The sequence below is a fragment of the Emydura macquarii genome, unplaced genomic scaffold (genome assembly GCF_026122565.2).
Source record: "Emydura macquarii macquarii isolate MOO-44397 ecotype Brisbane River unplaced genomic scaffold, CSIRO-AGI_Emac_v2 contig_3343, whole genome shotgun sequence".
Classification (NCBI taxonomy): domain Eukaryota; kingdom Metazoa; phylum Chordata; order Testudines; family Chelidae; genus Emydura; species Emydura macquarii.
In genome coordinates this window covers 3089817-3106983 of record NW_027133480.1, presented here as the reverse complement: position 1 = coordinate 3106983, position 17167 = coordinate 3089817, and the positions used below count along the sequence as shown (strand labels likewise).

Sequence of the window (17167 nt, the reverse complement as noted above, 5' to 3'; positions counted from 1 at the left end):
GTTTAGTTACATATGGTATGTGACTAACATAGAACTATTTCCATTCTAATGTGATACATGTTATAAAAAACAGGAGCAACATTATAACAAAGGAAGCACCACCACTATTAGTGTGGCATATATGTAATTTTGCTGCTTAAATTCATTGGCAATATCATGCATTCTCAGACACTAAATTTACTATATGCATTGCTCCCATAACATGCTTTAATTACTTTCTAATCAATAAATGCTGCAGTAATTTTGCATTACTTACTGTTTTCATACTACATGGACAACGTTTTCTAAGTCTGCACAATTCCCATTAAGCAACAGTGACATTTCTTGGGTTTGAAATTATTATTAGGAAACAATTCGTGTAAGTGCCACTTGTTTTCTTAAAATTAAATCACTGTAAAATACTTTATAATCAGGGTAAAAATCATGATTAAAACTGGAAAAAAAACCACCATAAGTATAAGTGTTTGGTTTGTCTTGCTTCAGATAAGATGCTGTACAATGAACAAACAAAATAACTGGCTATGCATTCTTCAATTTCACTCAATGTTTTAATAGTACATTACATTTAAAAAAACGTAATAGATTAATTTTTCATAAGCATTTTCAAACCAAGCTGTTAAAATTGCATTAGTCTAATAGCATCTGTAATAGCACACAGTACGTACTACTATTTGTATTGATGGCTATGATTGCCACCAATGATATAATGGCAGTATGTTTACAGCTCTGCTATACCAGGATGAAGCAGAAGGTCTGAAACATTTCTTAGCATTATTTCAGTATCTGTAAAGTACAACTGTAGCTGCTGGAAATATGCTGCCAATTTATTTAACTGAATGCAGTCTGTTGAGGGAAAAATTGGTATATTATATATATATATATTCCATGCTCATTTGCTCCATTCATGATGATATTCATACTTCAATGCACAAAAAGCTGGATAGTAGTGAGGGAACAAAGTCGTAATAGTCATTCAATACCATTCTTAATTTTTGCAGTAATAGCTTGCAACAAGTAATTTGAAATGTGTGTATGAGGGAAAAAATTTACATTGTGCCACAAATAAATACTATTTTTTAATTTATAGTAACCAGTGAAGAAAATAACACTGCAAACATCCTGCCCAAGACTTTGTCACTCACTGTAAAACCATGATTCATAGAGTTTAAGACCAGAAAGGACCATTAGATCATCTAGTCTGATTCTCCTGTATAACACAGGCCACTGAATTTCATTCAGTTATCCCAGTACTGAGCCCAATAACTTGCGTTTCATTGAAGCACATCTTCCAGAAAGGACTCAGTCGTGATTTGAAGACTTGGATAATCCACCACTTCCCTTGGTAGTTTGTTCAGGTGGTTAATTGCTCTCACTGTTAAAAGTCGGTACTTATTTGTAATTTGAATTTGTCTGGCTTTAACTTCCAGCCATTAGTTCTTGTTATGGCTTTCTCCTCTAGATTAAAAAAGCCCTTTAATGTCTGATATTTTCTCCCCAGGAAGAGACTTCTATCCATAATCAAATCACCTCTTGATCTTCTTTTTGGTAAACAGTTTGAGCGCCTCAAGTCTTTCATTGCAAGGCATTTTTTCCAGTCCTCACATAATTTGTATGGCTCTTTTATAGTACCCTGTCCAATTTTTCCATATCACTTTTAAAATGTAGATGCCAGAACTGGGTGGAGTATTCCAGTGCTGGTCTCACAAGTGCCATATACAAAATTAAAATCACCTCCCTACTCTTATTCTCTGTTTATACATTCAAGGATCAGATTAGTTCTATTTGTCACAGCATCATGCTGAGAGCTGTGTTCAATTGTTTTTCAAGTGATACCCATACATTTTTTCCCCCAAAATCCTGGTTTCCAGGACAGAGTCTCCCATTCTGTAGAAATGGCCTGCATTGTTGCTAGATGTATGAGCTTGCATTTGATGGTATTAAAATATATTTTGTTTGAATAGGCCCAGGTTATCAAGAGATTCAGACTGCTCTGTATGACTACTTTCTGATCAGTATTTACCACTCCAACAATTTTTCTGTCATTGGCAAAATTTATCAGAAATTATTTTAAATTACTTCCTCAAATATTATAAGCAATGATCCAAAATAGCCAGAATTGGTTGACCTTTAGCAAATACTGAAAAGTCTATCTATTTATTTTCATAGCTGTGGTTGTGGGGGATACATATTGAGTTTGCATTTGGGAGTCAAGTGGGTTTTTGTGATTTATTTTGGACTTAACATTCTGTCTGGTCAGTTTTGATTATTTGGCTCAGGATTATTTGGCTCAGGTACACTGAGTTCTATGGAGTGTTATAACACTTATTAATAATGCCTAGAAAAGTGCATCAGAATTTCTAAAATGTGTTTATAGGGCCCTCAAAATAATTTCCATTTATCAGTTTTTTTAAAGCAACCCTTTTTTTCAGCAACTATGAAGTTTAAAGGTCCTGGTTCTTTCAAAGCAAAATCTTGCTGCAACTGCATGCATGATGCTTTTATTGGGCCTTCCATAATAAGATGAAATAAATAAATAATCTAGTATGGACAGAGTGGCCATAGGTAGCAGAACAAAAAAAAAAAAAAAAAAAAAAAAGCAAACGAGAGAAGACTGGAAGAATACAGACTTGAGAAGACAGACACTGGAGACTGGATGCTAGTCTACAGAGGCCATTGTTATCTTACAAACATCCTGGTCCATATCATATATCTAGTAATTACTCATGATTATCTTCACCTCTGGGTATTGAGAAGATAAACTGATACAAATTGTTATTACTTTTACCAACACTGCAAGTAACATGTCCACGTCAATGTACGCATATTTAGCAAATACCTTTTTTAAAAATATTGTGTCAAAAGATTTAAAACTTCAAGGGCAAAATATCCAAAAACCATCAGTATCAAAATGGTGAAAATAAATTCCCTTCCTGTAAATTATAAACCATATAGACTCAGAATTTATGCACATCTTTAAGTATATATAATGTCACAATTCTCAATGAAGAGAGCTGATTAAGTGAACAGGCTGCATTTAAATCCAAGCTAATAGAGCTCATGCTAACATATTCTTCTGAATGTTAAACAGCATGTCAGATTCTTATAAATCATCTGGGCAAGAATAAAATATAGTGCTATCATTAATAATGACTTGACCAGAAATAACTATTCTAAACCTGATCATCATCTATTGCTTCCAAGTTCTGTTTGCTTTTCCTTTCTTTTTTTTTCCTTTTTCTTTTTTTCTTTCATTTTTCCCCTTTTAAGAGGTTTTTGTCTTTAAGAATGAAAACTGTTTCTATCTAATAGATCATATTTATGTTCCTAACCTTAAATAACGGAGTATTCAAAAATAAACTAAATAGATTCTAAGTACACAAGCAGGATCTTTTGTGTGTGGTAATCCTTTCAGTCCATTCAAATACTAGGAGAAGAAGAGTGCCTCATATCATTCAATGAGTTACTAACTAGGTAATTTAAGTTCTTTAAAGGCATTAGTCAGAAGGCTTGCAATGGAGGCAACAGATGGCCTTGAAGAATATGGAGAATCCTCTGAATTCCCTAGAGCCCAAACTCTGTCTCAGTAGCTAAGAGTGGTGATGGAAGGCTGACATTCTCATGACATCATTGCCTGTTCACTGGCAAGGAACCACTTTGCCTTTATTAGTGTCCTCTAGCTAGTGAGCTTCGTTTTCTGACTAGTAGGTGTCTGAAGTTTTTCAAACCCTGGTGAAGGCTGAAAAAAACACTAAAGAGAAAACTAAATGATCAAAACAGATTTAGGTTTTATAATAAAAACACATTTAGGATAAAAATGGTAAAAACCATCATTGAAGGGAGGTTTTTGGGCATCCTGAGTAGTCCAGGTTTTCAGGAACCTTTGCAAATTTTAAATTTAACAAACAAGAAAATTAAAATGTGACCTCTAAAATGTGTTGCTGTGCTCATGTGGATTGTCAGTTTGTGACATATAGTATGTGACAGTGTGTCATGTCAGACATAAGTATCTGGGCCCATTGTGTACAACAGAATAATTTATTGTCTATACTTTTGTTGAATTAATTTAACAATTGTCATCAGATGATAAAGATTTGAAACCACATCCATAAGTTATAAGCCAGAGAAAATAAATCTTTTTGAATAATCACAAATTCTCAAAAAAGCTGAAAGCAAGACTTAGTATTAAATTATTTATAGTTTCTTAACTAGACTCTTGAATTATATATCCTCTTGAAACAGTGAATATTTTGCATGCTATATTACCGCTTATCTACTGATTTCATGTCCTACTGATGCTCTTTGTCCTGTGGTGAGAAAATATACTATTTAAAAAAAAAACCATCATGAACATACCTTCACTCCCTCTGCTTCAAGGCAACTCCATACTACCCTGAATAGTTGAATTCTGTTAAAATCCCTCATTGATATCCAAAACTCTAAGCTCTCAGGCACAAAGAGAGAACGGAACACACGCACTTTGAGGCATATTGCACACTTGTGCACAATTCAGAACTTTGAAATGTGTGTAAAGAGTATTAAGTATGCAAATTAAATCACCAACAAAAGAACACTGTGCTGGATATTTATACATAAAAAGCATCCATTTCAGTGTATCTCAAAATACCAAATAAAAATCCCATTGATCTTAAAACCAAATTATGAAAAGAACATGGAAGGTTTTTTGATTAACTTTGTCATATTAGGTACCTAGTTCTGGCTTTGGGCCCAACCCTATAAGCCCTTGTTCAGACACTCAGTTCCACCTCATTCATTGGGGATACTCAAGCAAGACCACTCACGATTGAATATTTCCAGAATCAAGATATAAATGTGTATCATAATGAAAATATTGCTTTCTTTTAAAGCATCACAAATCTTCCAATATTTTTGCATCAAATACTTCTTATGCAAATTCCATATTATTACCAGTGCAATACATTTTAAATAAGAGGTGAAATATATAGTCATTTTTTCAAGGTGAAAAATTATTTAGATTCAATTACTGTAACACCTGTATAGCCATTTTTATGAAAGAAATGAATTCTATATGATCTTGAGATACATTATTTCTTTTTAAAACATGCCATCACCTAAACTATCCCTCTTTAGGTTCTTTTTCTATAAGCTGATTCTTTTTTCTTTCTATTTGTTCTACAATCTATTCTCTAATCTAAATTCTAGGTGCAACTTCCAAGACAAAAAAAATTTAATGCATAAATCTCAATCTGATGCTGATCCAAGAAGGGTAAGGTTATGCATACTAAATATTGGTTGCACTTCAATCTTATACTTTATTGACATCACAAAAGTGAATCATTATTGGTTGATTACTGAGAAATGCTTTTAGAAATGCACTGAATTTTAAATAGTAAGTGCCCTCTTAAAAATTCTTGGTGCTGTCAGCATTCATTAAATAATTATAGTGTGTTCAGATGTAATGCTTTCAGGCTATGTTCATGTTCACAGTGTGCATTTTTAATACAATTGCGCTTAGTTAAAAATATATATATGCAAGAGAAACATGCAAATAGTTTTTTCCCCTTTTTAACTGCAGCAAAATGTAACTATGGGTCTACTAACTTAATGCTTCAGAATAACCTGTTCTGTTTTTGTATCATTTCAAATACAAATATACAGACATATTCACAGTTTGGCAGAGGGGAAATAAAATTATGGAAGTTTGATAAATATATCAGCTACATTTCTAAAAACAAAAATTTAACATACATAAAAAATGACAATATTTTCTCTGTATTCTACTATGTGTCTATATACTTTGTTATATAAAAATACACTCAATTCAAACCTAATGACTTTCAATTGCTTTCTCAATATTCAATTTTTCTTCCCTAAGAATTATAGCTACTTTACTTACTCTAAGATTACTCCTTGTCATCCTCTCTTTTTTGGGAGTGGAAGGGGGTACAAATTCATTAACAGATATCATGTTGGAAGTGGGAAGGCAGGTGACAAGATGATAGCTGGAGAGACAGTTAGGACTAAGAGAAAGTTTTTATCATTCTTAGGGATACAAACACCATTACAGATGAAGAAGAGTGGAGGACAGACAGTGAGAGAGGATGAGTTACAGGAGACAGTCTGAGGGGCCAGAAGTCATCAAAGTCAGAGACTGGGGTGAAGGAATAATATGGACTTAGAGGAAGGAGGAGAGAGTTAATTCAGAATGTTGGAAATTTTGATTTTTTTTTTAAATGATATAATCCAGTACAGAGAAAGAATAGGTAACAGAAGAAGTTTTAAGAAGAGTTAAAGGCAGAAAAGCATCTGTGCTCACTGGTAGGAAACATTTCATGATCTCTCTTTCTAGTTTGCCACCAAAATAATTATTCCAGAATGGTACAGAACTTTAAATGAATAATGTTCACCCAAAATGAAAGCTTTTACACAAATTAAATGCATTGTGTGCATATAGTGACAAACCTTTAAAGATTTTTTAAAAGTTAAAGGCCCATATCTTCAGCTGATGCAAACTACCACAGCTCCATTGAAGCCAAACATCTGATGCAGAATATTTAAATGGTTCAATAAACAAAATATTTAAAAATGTAACTAACTTTGTTAACTATAATGGAGAGCCAAACTCAAGAGTTATGCTCTTCTAATATCAAGTTATGTCAGTGCATTTTTAAATATACAGCCTTGGAATAACCATATTATTTCTCAGGATTTGCATAAGCACATATCAAAGTCTTTGTTTTAATGTGAAAGTTGTAATTGTGAAGGCCCTATTCCGCAATCCTTAATTATTTAACTCAATATGGCTGAGTCTAATGAACAATGAACAATCATAATATGAGTAAATGTTGGCAGAATCAAGCGTCCACTCTGATTTTACATGTCAGCAACACAAGCTTGTTTCTTTTACACAACATTTTGAGGTAGTTAAAATCTTGTAACTGCAAAAAATAAAATTAGTTTTGGTTAAACATACCCAATTAAATTTGCTTCATCATTTGGTCACTGACAATTTAAAAAAGAACTCTTTCCTCCTACTGTAAGCCACAGATAAATTATAAAGCAAAACTTTACAGTTTACTGAACACACAAGAGAGTTACAGGAGGTTTTGATTGCTTTTTACCACAGGGGAATTAAATCCTATATTGTGCGTGGTGCAAAAAGTTGTGATAAGAATACTTTTAAGTTTACATCAAGAAACACTTACAATGAGCTCCGAATCACGTCCCATGGAAATGACTGTTCTATTTACTGTCCTCAATAGCTTTTCCATGATTATCTGAACATGTCGCTGTGTTGGTCCCTGGAGAGAAAGGATAATCTAGTGGGAACTATCACCAAAAGACAATACAACTTAAAAATTGATGCTTGTTATTAAATCCATCTATCCTGTTGAAACCAAATTAATTATAACTCCTCACAACTACTGCTCAACAAGATGGAAAACAGTCTTTGTTAAAAGCAAAGACTGCACAAAGAAAACAGAAGACTTTTTATTTATTACTGCCTGCTACTGAAAGTTAATTAAATAATTATAGTTATTTAAATAAAAAGCAAATCCTTGAGGGGAAAAAAAAAGCAATGTTATTGACATTTAGTTAGTTCATGATTTAGTTTTCCAAAGACATTTTTTCACCATTTAAAATCAAATATCTCTGACCAAGGTAAAGCTGGCATATTTAATAACAGTGTATCAGATAAATTCAACACCTTAATTAAGGCATTTCAATCTGATTCTCAGTTGTTTCAAGTATATTCTGGTCTTAGAGGTGATCTAGTAGACTTTTTTTTTAAAGCATCAAAAGTGTGATGTTGACTCTGAATGCCCTTTGTGAACAAACTAGGATGGTATTTCCCAACTTTGTAAGGGGAGGAAGTCCCACAAAGATTGGGGTAGGAAAGCATCATAACAACATAGGGAAGTAAAAATGAAGGAACTTACTTCTCCTATCTCGCACAAGGTAAACGTGCTCCTTAAAAGTTACTTGCCTTCCTTTACCTTAATGCAACTGTCCTTAGGGACTACACCCTATGGTTCTCAACATTTCATATGTTTTGCCAGACAATTCTCTGAATATGTTGCGCTGCAGACTACTGCTGGACAGCTGTGAAAACTTTCTAGTGAAAAGTAACCCAAGAATCACAAAGTTGCATTTAACTTCCAGAGGCTCCCATTGGCATATTTGAAAAAATATCCCTCATGTGCATCACCTGTATGCGCAGCTACTGTTCTGTAGTGCTCAAGCTCCCTGCTGGTGACAAGCTGTGACTTTCCTACTGTGTCCCATCTTACCTCCAGGGGCTGCTTCCTTTCCTCACAGCTCCTCCATCTCCTTTTTCTACCTGCATACAGGCTTCAATCATCCTGGCAGCTCAGCAGCCCTCTCTCACCCAATTGGTGGTTGCCTCTCAGTAACAGAAGCCAGCTCCTACTTCTGCTCCCACCCCTCTTGCAGACCTCTCAACTGTGTTCAGCTCAGCAGGTGGTGGAGCTGAAAGCCAGTAAGTATTGCTTGCTGAGAGAGATGCAGCACGCAAAGAGTGGGGAGGGGCTGCTGTGCTGTCAGGACAGAAGCTCATTTTTTAAATCTGCTTCCTGATGCCACAGACTCTGGGACCATTGGTCAAGAAAGCAGTTACCCAGGGCAGTTTTTAAAAAGTTGGAACTGCCCAGGCCAAAGTGTAGGTAGCTATGCAGACTTACGCAGCAACCCCACCGGTCCAAAAATCTTTATTGTTGGCAAATAGCCAGAAAGGGTTATAACTCCACATTGAAAGAAGAGATATTTGTGTAGTCACTGTCTAGTCAAGAAAAAGTTGTCATCAAGGCAAATGATACACCCACAATTGAGCACAGGGCACTGCATAACAGAAAAACGGTATGCAATTTTGCCTGTGTAACTGTGGAGCACCTTTATGTTCTGAATGGATAGGACTGTTCAACTTCCCTATAATACTCATGCAGAAGGAAGCACTATCAAGTTATTTAGTTGTAACCTGAGAGTTAGCTAGAGGGGGAATGTTTTGTTTTACTGAGCGCTCTGAAGAGCAGCCTCCTCCTGCAGATAGTTTTTAAATGTCATAGATAACGTGGGAATCTCTCTGTACATTTTAAATTCCTGACGAATTATTCATTCACATCATCAAACCAGCGTTTTGGATTTTCCCATAACCTGTTGCTAAGAAAGTCATTTAAGGCTACCCTTTTACAGTGAGAGACTAGTAAGAGCCTATTTTTTCCTGCAGTGAAAATTTCTACTACAATAGTTCAAACAGCACTCTCAGTTTTTATCCAGTTTAGTTGATGAACAATCACCAAAGTTTGCATTGACACACGGCTAAAAGCTGGCCCAACAAACGAGCATCATTGTAATGAAGACGTTAAAGAGTTCATGTTCCAAGCGCATCCAACAATCCCTATCTGGCAAGAGCTGGAAGTGCTGTGGAGGAAGGATGCTCAACCCCTGTGAGTATTTATCTGACCAACAACAGGAGTGGTGTTATTGGATGAGCTCCAGAGGGAGCCATATTCCTTTTCCTCTTGGCCAAAGGAAATGTTGCCCTAAGTGAGAAACCTTGGGGTCAGAGAGAAACATGGTGAAAAAGTAAACATCAGACAACACCTCCACACAATCAATCACCACAAAAGCGGAGGAAAAGAAAGTAAAAACAGAACAAAAATAAATGACAAAAAGCTAAGTCATTGCCAGCTCTCTTTCATCATCGCTCCTCTCACTCACAAGATGTAGTATAAGTGCTAATTGGTAGAACATCAGTTACTAACCACATCTTTCCTGTAAAGGACTTCCAGGATGTTACTAAGCAGTTGGCAGCAAGCCTCTAGGTCTTCCTGCCTTTCCAAATGATACTTCAACTGATCCGTCATCATCGGCAGCAAGATCTCCCTGCAGTCTGCATATAAAGATACAATATTACTAGTATAAAATCTTACATTATTTCATTGTGTAACACGTATAATGTTGCAAACAAATCAAATATTTTAAACAAAACTTCCTGGAAGTCAGCAAACCAGACTAAATTTTGGGCAAAAGTTTAAAAAAACAAAAAAACCCACAAAAACCCAAAACTTAACAGTCATAAGCAAATGCAAAATGACCCTTTATAATGAGAAGCAGAGTACAGCTGCACAGCAAAAAAATCTCTTCAGCAGCGAGTCTCAGAGCCTAGGTCAACTGAGTCAGTTGGCTTGGGCTCTGAGACTCGCTGCTGAAGAGATTTTTTTTGCAGGGTAGACATACTATTGAACAACCTGTGGAATACTGCTTTTAATTAAATGAATAGACGAGGGATTCTGACACATTGTTGGCAGGCACTATGCAGAAATAACCATACTAATTTCCAGAGCTCATGCTAAGCATAAGCAATTGTTTTAGGGTGCCAAGCAGCTCAAGGCCCCCCCTCCCCAAATAATTATTAGCATGTGTTGTGTGAGGGAGTGGGCAAAAATATTTCCTGCTTAGGACCCCCAATGGGGTAGCACCACCCCCGCTAACTTCTCTTTGTGAAGCCTGTAGGATGCATCTATCAATACCATTACAAAAGCCCTTAAATGAGAGATAGTACATTGCCCAATCTGCAAAGCATGTGGAAAGCTAAAACTGCACCTACATCAGTTTCGAATGGGGTTGCCTGGAGCCAAGACTGATCAATACAGAAGGCAAGCAAGCTGATTTTGAGAGACAAGGAAAGACACCTAACTGATTTGTCATATTACTTCCATTTGAAATTATAAGCCTCTATACAGAGAGCTGGCTCCTTTCAAGTAGCAAAGAGGACTTGACAAAATTTCTCAGTCATCACTTCAATGGATCTCTGCCTTTCCAAGAACCAAGCTGTGAGTAAATGAACTGTGTAGTTTGTAAGTCTGGCAGATTATATAACGTGGAAGATAAAACAAGGAATCAAGCATGTCTTGGCTGCACCATCAATCAATATAAGTCACAAAAAAAAGTTTGCACAGAAGTTGATTCTGCTATTGGATCTGGCCTTAGCTTATATTCAAAGGCTTCACTGAAAAACGTTACTCATTCCCATATTTGTCCTTGTTTGGGACAGTAACATTAGTAAATTATAAGTTATATACTTGGAGATTTCCTCCCCAGACATGATAGCTTTCATAGGTAAACAAAATGGTATATGAAGTACCTTACAATCACAGTCATCACCATGAGATCTTTCTGGGACCTCTTGGTACACTCTGCCTAATAATGGGTGGAAATACTGAACAGAAACAATCTACAGTCTAAAGCAGTGGTTCCCAACCCATGGTCCATGGGTGTCTTTTGAAGTGGCCCGCCACTCCTCTCCTGTTGGCTGCAGAAGGGAGCCGCTGCCTAAGGACCCAGGTGGAGCGTGTTCTTGCGGGGCTACAAGACTGGTGCAGGCTTCTTACTGCAGCCAGCGGGGATGGGAGATCAGAGAGGAGGCAGCTGAGATCTCCTTCCATCTGGCGGCAGTGCAGTGGGGGGGCTGTTGGAGGAGACTAGTGGCCCTTCAGGATTGTAAAAATGATATCTGTGGCCCTAGAGCTAAAAAGTTTGGGAAACACTGATCAAAAGCTTATTTTCCATCAGTCAGAAAAGTAATAAATATTATCAGGAACTAAGAAAATGGAAATTCTGGGTATGATACATTCGGAAACATACACAAAAAAGGCATTTGACAGTGGTAGAAAATACAGTGTTTAGATGGTGAGTGATTTTGGTAACAACAAAAATTTCTCCTTCCAGCATTCAAGGAGCGGACCTAATATTTGTGTTGTGAGGCAAAAGTCTTTACCTTTGAACTACAAATTCACCTCTATTGATGGCATGAATCATAGCTAGAGCTGGTTGAAAAAATGTTGACAGTTTTTATCCTGTAAAAAAGAATGCCAATTTGTCAGGAATGTTTCTCAGTTACAGGATGGAACTAAACATTTTGAAAGGTTTCTGTTTCATTCTGAATTGGAATGAAAACAAATTTCAAAGCTTCAAAGTTTTCCGCAAAACTGAACTGTTTTCCAGCCAGCCCTAATTACAGGCAGTACAACCCAGATGTAGCAATCCAAAGATAATTTCAGAGAAATTGCTTTACAATCAGCACCATAATAATACAGTCTACAAAGTAGGTGATGCTTTAAATGCATCCTTTCTACAAACCTGAGTATTATTCTCAATATTTTATCATCTATATTTAATTATCAAAACGTACAGAATAGCAAAGGTTAATCTTCATTAAACTGCCTGTCACATACACCTCACAACACTGATTAATGAGCAACCTTGATAAATCTATAGTCTAACATTATTCTCCTGTTCAAAAGCCAACTCTGAAGATAGCTCATAAGTATGATACACAACGATTATAGCCAACAATAATTCGACATCTGTTCATCCCCTGCTGCACAGGTCTAATCCACAATGATTAATGTCAGGGTAATGTGCACTGAAAATAAAGTATTAATCTTTATAAGAGGATGCTCAACAGGCATTATCAGCTTATGAATATCCAAACATTTCACCACAACACTGAAATGGGAACTTTGTTAAAGCAAATTGCACGTACATTAACAAATTTGTCAGTTTAAAACATTTATTTTTATGAACACTAAGTAGTGTGTTTTTTAATATTTTGTTTGGCCACATTAAATAAATGATCCATAAAGTGATGTTAAATAACTTTGCTCCCATATTACAGCAGATGAAGATTAACACTTATGAGAATTAAACAGTAAATAAGACCTCGTGTAAATGGTGCATGCTATCTATTAAACTTTTATGGATAAGCAATTTTCTAATAGAGAAATCACTTGATTTTTCAGCTAAGAACCCCAGCACCCACATACTTCACCTGACACTTGGCTTTGTTTTACAAAAGAACTCAAGCTACAGAGCAATAGCTAAAAATAGTTATACTATAACAAAGCAGATACATTATTAGTATAAAACCAAATCTTGGAGTTTGAATTGCATATTTTATTTCATTAACAGCATTCGTAACAAAAATATAATATATTTAGAGTTTAAAGCATTCATTAGGTTACTGTTAATCCAGTGTATTCAAATACACATATATTCATATACATACACACACATTCCCTATATAAATAATGGTTATTAACCTTTCATAGCTGTTGTTCTGTGAGATGTGTTGCTCATGTCCATTCCATATTAGGTATGTGCATGCCACATGCATCAGCGCCGGAGATTTTTTCCCTCAGTGGTATCCGTAGGGCCAGCTCTTGCGCCGTCTGGGGTCAAGCACATATGCGCCGGTATAAGGGGTACCGTTGTGTGCACAAACCCAGTTTCTTCTGCTGGAACGCTGACAGAGGGGAAGGAGGGTGGGTTGGGTCATGGAATGGACATGAGCAACACATCTCAAAGAAGGTTAGTAACCATTTTTTCTTTGAGTGCTTGTTCATGTTCATTCCATGTCAGATGACACAAGCAGTTCCCTTGGAAGTGGTCTAGGAGCTCACAGACATGCCAGTTGCAACACAGCTATCCCGAAGCTGGCATCATCATGGGCCTATTGAATGATGGCATAGTGGGACACGCAGGTAAGGATTGATGACCACTTACAGACCCCTGCAGATGTCCTGGATTGGGACCTGCGCTAGGAATGCTGGTGCTGATGCCTGCACTCTTATCAAGAGAGCTGTCATGATAGCTGGAAACAGGATCTTCGCCTGCTCATAGAAAGCTCGGTTGCAGGCGGTACCCCAGGACAAGACTCTGACATGATACCGGGAGTCCTATCATCCTGTCAGCCACAGCAAGAAAAGTTGCACAGACCTGTGGAAGGGCTTAGTCCTCTCGATGTAGAACACCAGGGCTCGTCTAACATCTGAAATATGTGGCCACCTTTTTTCGTCAGTGCTGTGAGGCTTCGCAAAGATGACAGGCAGAAAAATGTCCTGACTGACATGGAACTGCAACACCACCTTTGGCAGAAAGGCCGGGTGAGGGCGCAGCTGGACCTTGTCTTTTCAGAACACTGTATAAGGGGGCTCTGAAGTCAGGGACTTGATTTCAGAGACTCTTCTGGCTGAAGTAATTGCCACAAGGAAGGCCACCTCCCATGAAAGGAGAAGCAGAGAGCAAGATGTCAGAGGCTCAAAAGGGGATTGAGGAGAGGGGGGGGTCATAAGTCTTGAAAGGACCAGATTCAGATCCCATGGAAGTATTGGGTTGCGGACCTGTGGGTAGAGCCTTTCTAAACCTTTGAGGAACCTGATGGTCATTTGGCGGGAGAAAATGGATTTGCCCTAGATTAGAGGATGGAAGGCTGAAATGGCTGTTAGGTGAACCCTGACTGATGAAAGGGCCAGATCTTGATGCTTCAGGTGCAGCAGATAGTCCAAGATGGACCATAGGGAAGACCAAGATGGAGACAGGCCCCATTCAGAAGCCCAACAGGTAAAATGCTTTCACTTAGCCAGGTAGGTAGCACTGGTGGAGGGTTTCCTACTACAGTACCCAGCAAGACTAGCTGGACCTGCTCAGACCAGGCCCGCGCTTTGTTCTTTAGCCATGCAGTAGCCATGCTGTCAGCTGCAAGGATTCTAGGTTTGGATGGAGCAGCTGCCCATTGTCTTGTGAGATCAAGTCCAGACGGGGTGGAAGCACTTGTGGGGCTGCTACGTCTAGCAGCATGCTGAACCAATGCTGGTTATCTCTGATGTGAGATTCCCTGAGGCACATTAGGCAGCTCGAATGTGAGTTGCTAACTGGCTTGGGCTTATTGTAGGTCGCACACAGTTTGAAGCTGGGGCATCAGGGCGTGCGCCATTCTGTCCCTAACTGGGACCACTGTCTACAGTTAACTAATTAACCCTAAATACTACAACTAACACTTATAACTACCAAAACTATCTACAGTGCAATAAGATCAAACGACTGGTAGAAGACTTGCAAATGCAAGAGAGTTGTTCCAGTAACCATCACAGGTGGTAAGAAGGAACTCCGAGGGTAGGGGGGAGGTGGTACCCTTTATACCAGCCCATATCCACACGACCCCAGAGGGCGTAGAGCCAGCCCTACTGCTACCACAGAGGGAAAAATCTCTAGCACCAGTGCACGTGGCATGCACACACCTAACACGGAATGAACATGGGCAAGCACTTGAAAAAGAAAATATATTTGCAATATACAGAATGACATATATGGATGACTGCAATCTTTAAAAGAGCAATCAGTAGCCTGTTTATTTTTAGTTACTAATAACAATAGGCCATTGTGCACAAAAACTGCAAAAAGAATTATGCATCACAAAACATTTATAAAAAATACTGCAGCAGAAATAATAATAAGAAGAAGAAATTATGCACATATTCAGCAGGGTATTTATTAACTAACTAAGCACATGAGCAGTCCCACTGGAGCTAATTATAATCCACACTTAATGGAGACCATATCCCAAAAGCAATCTTTCCTGAACCCCCTTCTCTTGCCCTTCAAAAAATTCCTCAACCTCTCCAGGCTCATTACCAGAAGCATGCTCCCCAGAGAACAGGACACACCAACTTAATGTGGCATCAGACCCGAACAGAACAACTGATGCAAATTCTGCAGACTTATGACCACTGCTATGATTATCAGTGCCTTCCCCCTTCAGCCCCAAAAAACATGTATTTCAAGATCTATAGACCTACACATGCTATATCACAACATCTGGTGTACTTCATCCAGTGCATAAAATGCTTCAACAACTATGTGGGTGAAACAAGACAAACGCTATGCTATTGAATGAACACACACAGAAAAATGATAAAAGAGAAAAACACCCTATCACCTGTGGGTGAACACTTTTCACAGAATGATCATTCCATATCTCACCTCTCATTCTTCAACCTCAAAGAAACCTGCACAACACTTTCAAAAGACAAGCCTAGAAACTAGCTCTGCTGAACACTAAAAACCATGCACTTAACAGAGACACTGGTTTTATGGCTCATTACAGCAATTTGTAACAAACCCTGCTGCTGACTAACCTTCCTTTGTCTTAGGACTGCAGGGATGCTAATTCCATACTTCATTTTAAGTGGTCTCTTACAACATGTATGAGCGAGCCCTTATGCTTAAGATATAAGCCCCTTATGCTTAACCATCTATCCCACCTTACATTTAGCTTGGACACTCTGGTTACTTTCCCCAGATCTGAGGAAAAGCTCAGTGAAGCTTGAAAGGTTGCCTTTCCCACCAACAGAAGTTGGTCCAACAATAGATATTTTCTCACCCACCTTGTATCTTTCAGTGGCACTACTTGCATTCTTATAGTTAGGCATGTACTCAAGTATCTAGCTGAATCAGGACTTTAACTTCTAAACAACAATATGCTTGGTACCTTACAGAATTATACTTCAAGATGGTTTACAAGGGTAAGAAAGTAGCATCCCAATTTTACAGATAAAAGCTGGGATTTTCAAAGGAATCTAATAGGAGTTGGGCATCTAATTCTCCTGAATTCTGAAGAGATTTTGGCATCTAATCCCCTTAACTTTCCTTGAAAATCTCTACCAAATTCACAGAAACGTGAACTATCTCCTTCAAGATACTGACTCCACATATCCTTATTCTCAGCCCCACACCTTATTTCTATTGACCACATTGCTTCCAATATTGGTATATCTACAAATTGCATAAACCAAAACAGAAATAAAGGAGGTGGAAGAGCATGGACCTCTAGCTCTTGAATAACTCTTGCAAATCAAACTGGAAATACTTGGATCATCTTTGTGATACAATTCCAAAGCAATAATGTTTTGTCAAAGACTCTAATAAACTTCTCTAATAACATAACTGTGACCAAATGATCTTTTCAATGCCTGTACAGTAACTGTTCTATCAAATAAGATCGAGGACGTAAGAAGGTAGAAGCAATTTAAATATGATTCTTTTGTGAGAGGAGAGAAAAGTTTGTGTATCATTTTCCAAGAGCTTTGTCCATGCCAAAGAAAGACCAAGATAATTAGTTGCCTCCTCCCCCAGGAAAATCTACTTTATCTATCAAGGCTCAGAAAAATGAGTATATAAGGAAGATATAAAGCTGCGGGACATCTAACAGATTAAAGTAGATATACAAAGTAGCCTTTGGATAGAACTCAATGACTAGGACCATCACAAATTTATAGAATTTGGTGTGGTTCTATTAGTAGGGAAATAATCCCCAGCAGAAAAAGAAAAC

General features: G+C 37.6%; 1 protein-coding gene across 4 annotated transcripts in view; it reads right to left on the bottom strand.

Annotated features, from left to right (window-relative positions):
* Positions 1-17167, bottom strand: part of DOCK1 (dedicator of cytokinesis 1) — a 525973-nt gene that overhangs the window by 350414 nt on the left and 158392 nt on the right. For all 4 annotated transcript variants that reach the window (XM_067533435.1, XM_067533436.1, XM_067533437.1 and 1 more), the window contains exons 26-27: positions 9762-9889; positions 7185-7280 (exon numbers count right to left, since the gene is read on the bottom strand). In XM_067533435.1, the coding sequence (XP_067389536.1) occupies positions 7185-7280; positions 9762-9889 (224 nt within the window). The remainder of the gene's footprint in view (positions 1-7184; positions 7281-9761; positions 9890-17167) is intronic.